This window comes from Notamacropus eugenii, chromosome 3 (assembly GCF_028372415.1).
Source record: "Notamacropus eugenii isolate mMacEug1 chromosome 3, mMacEug1.pri_v2, whole genome shotgun sequence".
NCBI classification, from domain to species: domain Eukaryota; kingdom Metazoa; phylum Chordata; class Mammalia; order Diprotodontia; family Macropodidae; genus Notamacropus; species Notamacropus eugenii.
This window is the reverse complement of record NC_092874.1, coordinates 161037204-161044423: the sequence shown is the minus strand read 5'-3', so window position 1 is coordinate 161044423 and position 7220 is coordinate 161037204. Positions and strand designations below refer to the sequence as shown.

General features: G+C 35.0%; 1 protein-coding gene across 1 annotated transcript in view; it reads left to right on the top strand.

Moving 5' to 3' along the window:
• Window positions 1–385: 385 nt before the first annotated feature.
• PCLO (piccolo presynaptic cytomatrix protein) overlaps window positions 386–7220 on the top strand; it is a 558031-nt gene continuing 551196 nt past the window's right edge. The window contains 1 exon segment of the mRNA XM_072653223.1: window positions 386–996. Within this exon segment, the coding sequence (XP_072509324.1) occupies window positions 749–996 (248 nt within the window). The 5' untranslated portion in view covers window positions 386–748.

The following is a 7220-nucleotide window of genomic DNA, read 5'->3' as shown; positions in this document are numbered from 1 at the left end:
TCTCTCTACTAGCCTCTTAGCTAATAAGACTACAATTACCTGAACCCTTTTCAAGGGTCTCAGACTGAGTCCTTCCTAGGAAATATAAACTACAAATCCCATGAGCCAAAGCAGCCCCTAAAGCCCCTATACTTCTTCCAGTAGGCTGAAATCCAGATTAAGGCAACCAGAGTAATGCCTGAAAAAACACACTGGACTTTACCCTCCGGGCTGCTTGTCTGTTAACTTCCTATACCTTTAAAAACATTAGTGTGAGTTGGCTTAAGAAAAAAGGAAAATCAGAGTGGGAGTGGCTGGGTGGGTGGGTGGGTGGGTGGAGAAATCACCTGTTCTGAGAGGAGCATGCTCACTGAAGAGGGAGGGAGAGGAGGAGGTAGAGGAGAAAGGGAGGGAGGGGACGGAATCAGCCTGGCACTGCTCAGATCTGCCTCTTCTCTAGCTTGGGAAGCAGGAGCCGCAGCAGCCAGGAGGAATCTCCAGCAAACGTTGTTTGCTACCGGCCAACATGGAGGAGGCAATAGCTATAGTTACCTGCAAACAGGACTAATCCCCTGGCTTCCGCTCCAGCCATCCAGCTGTGTACTAGAAGAAGGGAGGGAAGCCTGATCCTTCACCCGTGGAGTCACATCTGTCGGTCTACACGCCCGACAGCGGGAGCAGGGGCTTGTTTTCCCCTTCTGGCTGCCCGCATCTAGGCTAAGAGGCAGCGGAGGGTGGGGAGCTCGCCTCTGAGGAGCCTCGCTGAGCCATGGGCAACGAAGCGAGCTTGGAAGGGGAAGGTCTCCCTGAAGGGCTGACAGCGGCGGCGGCGGCCGGAGGAGGGGACGGCGGGGCGGGGAGCACCTTACACACCATGATCCCGGCCGGCATGGAGGCGGACCTGAGCCAGCTGAGCGAGGAGGAGAGGAGACAGATCGCTGCTGTCATGTCAAGGGCGCAGGGGCTGCCCAAAGGAAACGTCCCCCCCGCCGCAGCGGAATCACCTTCTATGCAAAGGCATGCACAGAATTATATGTATCCATATAGATATATGTCTATGCATATGTGTTACAGCTCCGTAGGCACATATGTGTGAGCACGTATGTGTAAGTAGACTGGTGCATAGATGTAACCTCCCTTTATTTTATTCTCACTAATGGGGTGGGGATACAGCGATCATATGCCATCTGGATGGGTGAGGGAAAAAAAAGGATTTGTAGTAGAGTTTCTCTGAAACAGCCGAGCATTACATTATTATGGGGGTTTAGTGTGGTTGTAAGTTGTAATTCTGATCTTTCAGATTCTTCTCATCCGATGTCATCCAGAGATGTTTCTAATGTATTAAAATAGAAGTATTCCATTAAAATAACACGGGATGTGTTGTGAGCTAGAGTAGTATTTTTGCCTGTATGTTATCTTTGGGAATATCAGAAATTTCTTCCCATTATGACAGTTAATGATATCTTTAATAATACCTTCCGTTTTCCTGGTGGTTGTTTTTTTCACCCTTAAAGGAAAGCTATAGCTCGTATATAACAATGTTATGAGAATAATGAAGCATCCTGTAGCAAATACCAATCAGTAGGTTAGTATTTTTCTGATGTCTATTAGTATAATTTAAAATCTTATGAATCTACCCCTTGTATTTGCCAAAGTATCACTTTATTTCATAGAAGAACATGTAGCAACTTTCATTAAATTAGAAATAATTTGTATACATTTTGTAACAGATACATGTTTACAAAAAGGTTACAAACTCCTTAGTTACCTTCCTTAGCAAATGTAAGAGTTAGACGATTAATAGTAACCTGCTAACGTTCTATCCACTTTCTTCCTTCCTACCACCAATACATTATTTTTTTTTCTTAATTAGTAACAGGAAGAAGTGCGCACAATCATGTACAGCATGCTTGGCCACCCCTCATCATTGTAAACAGGCTCACCACCTTTGGGAAGAGAAAAAGAACCACTTCCCTATCCATGGTCCTGAAATGAGTCTTCCTCTGTTACCACAATCTAAGAGGGAAAACATTAGTGCTCTTTTTTCTTGTAGGGGAGGTGGCTAAATTTGAAGGAAAAGAAAAGTAGAAACCAGGGCATAAGTTCTCATTTATTTATAAGAAATAAATAATATTTTAATTTACGTGAGATAATATGGATTTATTAATATATGTGTTTAGGAGAAATGTGGAAAAATATTTTATGAAAATGTTATTATTTTAATATTGAACACTTCCTTTCAAAATCTATTGAGAAGGTTCCTTTTGATTAAAAAACCTTAATGTACCAAGAAAACTACTATTCCCATTAAACTTGTGACTCCTCTAACTTTGAAAAATATGTGATTTTTAGCAATATTTTAGAATATTAAGAAATTGTTTTTAAAAATCATTTCAGTATTTTCTGTGTCACTTATGTTTATTGAAAACTTGAATTATTAGAAATTATGAATTAGGATTCAACATTATTTCTTAGACTAATCTTAAATGCTACAGCTTCTTAGGATCATAGAACTGGGAAGGAGCTTCTTAATAATTCACATCCAGTTCCATGATTTTACAGATGAGGAAACTGAGGCCCATCTGTCTTTCAAAATTAATTGGTAACTCTACCTGTGATTTTTATTTTTGTTTCTAACTTCAGTTCATAGGGCAGCTTAAATAAGAGCATGTTGGTCTATGAATCTATATGTAATAATGTTTTTTTCCTTAGTCACAATCAAATAATTATTGCTTTTGCAAAAATTCCTATGATCATTATGCTTTTCCCTCCCAAGATATTAGTGTAAGGTAGAATCCACAAGAAAAGAAATATACAAGCTTTCTGATAACTACATTCCATTCCATTTTTCAAAGATCTAGGCCTCTGTGAATGACTTCAATTTCTATCTCTTTTTTAGGAGGGTATTATTATAATTAGAGCTCACAATTCTTCTCAGTAATGATAAAAGAAAGGAAACAAGTGCAGATGTGCATGTCTGTGTGCACAAACACACTTATTCACACCTCTGGGTTCCAGATTGACTGTCCTAAATTGACCAAAATATATTAGAAAAATCACCTAATGTACCAGTGCCAGAGCATCTTTATCTATTAAATATGTTTGATAATATCAACCATAAATGATTATTTTATGAAAGTAAATGATAATAACATCTGTAAAAGTATTTTGAGAAAGTTAAGGCATTGTATTATTATTAAGTGATATTAGTTATGTTGCAATCAGATATGATAATGTTTCATTTTTTTGGACTTAATACTTTGAACATTTTGTTTGATTCAGTTTTTCATTATTGTAGTGGTTTGTTTTGTCTTATCCATATGTTTTATTTTATGTGAAAGGCACATATTCATTGACTTATGCACAAGCATCATGATGCCATAGAATAACATCTCGAGTTAAATTGAAGAGACTTAACTTCTAGTGCTGACTGCTATTAACTAGCTGTTGAGAACTTTGGGAAAAATTATTTATTCTTTTGGGACTTCAGTTCCCTCAGTTTGGTGATCTTTAAAAATCACCTTTAGTTCTCCAATTTTATGTACCTCAGCACTCTGCTAAGTAAAGCTGGAAATCTGTAAATGTTATTGGATGTTTCTGATGGTTCTTTTATATCTCTCTAGCTTAATACAGCTATTATGCCTTCTGTTTAATATACCAATTGAAAATGTACATTTATTAAAGTTATTATGGGATATTTTCCCCCTGTCACTAGCTGTCAGGGGAAGTAATTCAAATCTCATGATAAAATGGCATTGAAATCAAAAGAAAGGCCAAGTATAGGGATTTAGATAGCATGGTGGAAGATTAGAGTTGACAAAGGAAGTGTTCATGGTTATTTTGATCCCTTGTATACTCGTAAAAAACCCAATTATGCTACCTTTCCTTCTTAATATTGTCTTCAGCTAAAGATGGGTCAGTTCCAAAGTACTTTGCTGAGAGTCACTTCTAATTAGTAGGATATCATGTTAGAAATCTGAGGTTTTCACTGACATATGCTCCTTTGATATCCTGTTGAGCATTTCTTTCAGTCTCTCCTAGGCAATGACTACAACTTACTTTCTCCTAGAGTGAGATGTTGTCCAGGTTTTAAGAGGACTATAGGATGTACTTATTTTTATTTTAGCAGGTTGAAAGTGGAACTATGGGATTGAAGTTTTGATCACAGTAGTTGGGGAAAGGTTATAACACAGCATATCATTTGTAATTCAATAAGTTTTCTTTTTGCCTGTTATTTAACTGCACAGATGCTATATTAAGAGATTATTAACCGCCAAACTATGATTGGTTGAGAAATATATTTTAAAGATTCTTTTCTGGTCAAAATAATTATATCTCCATTTCATTTCCCCTTTATTTTACACTTCAGTAATACCACCTTTGACTAATATTAGGTATTAATCTCTCTGGTTCGTTTGCTATTCATAATTATAACAATAGTAAACACTTCTAGCAGTGAGGTCAATATAGTGGTGTATATGTTTTCTAACAATGAAGAGTTTTCAATTTTGCATAATTAGTGTTTCTTTCTAATCAGTGCAACTATAATTGCTGATAAAAGTAACTTTGAGGAACAGTGATAGTTATTGTTACAAACAAGTCAGAACTTCAGCATGGCTATTTGTAGACTTTCTAGGTAACTCACTTATGAGTTGGGTGTTCTAAAGCAAAATAACCTAACCATAAGAAAATAAAGGTTCATTTGTGGAACTTCATTATAAAACTCTTTTCTATCAGAATATGATTCTGTGTAACGATGATTTGTCATGGATTCTGTCCAAGAAATTTTATTTACTGAATTACTAAAATAATTTGTATTAAATTGTTATCAACTATAATGCAATCCCAGGGTATGAGTCCTGAGGACATCATGAAGGCTCCAAAATATTCTGAATGAATACTTTTTATCTGTTTTTTTTCCCTCAGAGCAGAGCAGTCCGAAATGTTATCTGTATTAACACAGAGAAATTGCTATTTGAAAATACCTTAGAGCTCAGAATTTCAATTCAGTAATTGTATAATAATTTGCTCTAGGAAATTACATTCCTTGCCAAATGCTCCAAAAAAGGTCAGTTACCCATAACTTATACTCTGAGCTGAATATGATTTGTATTATATCAACTAACAATATTTTTATATAGTGGCCTGAGTAAAATCTAAACATTTAAGCTTTGAAATACTAAAGCAGTTTAGTGACATGTTAGTTTTCCTCTTGTTTTCAACAATTTCTATAACACTCTTTCAACTTTTTCTTGCTTAATTAGAGTGAATTAGGACATCATCTCTGAAATATTTGGAGAACAAGCATTTAAGTCATAGAGAAATAGATAGGATGCAGTTGCTAACAAGGCAATGTTAATCGAATTGAAGAAGGTGGATTAGTCTGTGTTGAAGTGAATGATTTACCTATCATAAACTCAATGATTAAGGTAAATTAAAAATCCAGGTTTTTTTCTTTCTAAAAGCTTTAGAACTTCTGTGATTGATTTTGTGTTCATAAAGTGGTAAAACATCGTCCCTGCATTCCAACCTTATATTATGAGTTGTATAGCTTTTAAAAAATATATCCAATTTGGGCTTATATTCTGATTTCTTGAATTCTATATATAATGACAAATAACAAAAATAATAGTTTATAATTATATAACATGTTACAGCTTACAACAAAAGCTTTAATTCCCATTTAAGAAGAAAACTGCGACTCTAAAATTCTCAGTGATTTTCTCACAGTTTTATATTTATTCTTTGATTCTAAAATATTCTTTGATTCTAAATTGCTTTGGTTCATTTTTTCAGTAGTCTTTTTTAATTAAAGAGAACAGTTATTCACTGAAATTAAAAGGCTACTCATTTACGAAGTGCATATTTACAATCTGATTTATTCCATGAGAATGAATGTTTTTCAGTACAACATGTTCTAGTAGCATCTTCACCAGTAGAATATCCATTATTATAAAAGTTAATGTCATGGATCCCTGTAGATACCAAATGTATTAGAAAAAAAGATCAGCCATTTGAAACATATAATTATAGATGTTTGAAAAGTCATCGTGCCATCAAAACAGTCAAGTAAAATCCGTCTTTTGTATCTGTCTGTGCCCTGGGAAGAAATGTTATAAATAACAGGGAAAGAAGAAATAAAAGGTAATTAACTAGGAAATTGCTTATCATCCTTTAGTAGCAGCAAGCAACAAATATAAACCATATTGTAAGCTTATAGGAAAGTGGTCCTTATGGAAGTTTCTGATTCCAAGCAACTCATCGAGACTTTTTAAGGAATAGATTGCTTAACCTCATTCTTATGTATTACCTAGACTCTAGAAGGCATCTCTAAGGTTGTTTAATCCTCATAACTTATATAGGAACACCTTTTTAGAAATCCTCCTCGATTTCTGCCATTGTCATGGTTAAAATAAGTATTTCTAGGAAAGCTTAATTGTGAAATAGCTTCTAACTGTTATCTGGAGATAATATGAGCACAAAATGGTGGGATTTTTTACCCCAGAATTCCAAGTATTAAGTTTTGACAACTATATCATGTGGATATACTATACATGGGAATACTATATAAGAGCAACAGAGCACTATGCATATGTTCATGCACACATGTACATGTTTGCAGACTTTGTAGTACACATATGTAGCCCCCATTTTATTTTCCTAAATATATTACACATTCATTTATTAATACCTTACAATTTCATGCATGGGAATTACTATCCCTCCTTTTCTCTGCAGCTAATTTGAAAATGGCCCTAGGCCTTGTAGACACTTAACTACCTTTTTTCTGCATTTCATAGGAATCCTAGGATTTTACAGCTGGAAGGGACGTTAGAGATCTTCTAGTCCAATGACCTCATTTTGTAGATGAGGAAACTTCAAAGTAAGGGCATGACTTCAAAGTATTTGATAATCTAGTCATTGATATGCAGTGAATTGGAGGAAGTATAGTGTCAGCTACAAATAAAATTTTAAATATAATCCAGTTATTTCAATTTACTTATTAGATAATTTCTACATTGTAAATATAGTCAAACCAATTTTAGGAATGTCTACTCCATCAATATACTTAATATTAGAATTGTTTATGTTGCTTAGAATCTTATAGGAATATAAGCTTCCTCCGAATAGGGAATTTTTCTAAGTTTACTAGTGCAAATTTACAATGTTTACAAATACATTCTTTGTATTTGTATGTCCAGTGACAAGGACAGTGCCTGGCACATAGTAGGTGAGCAAGC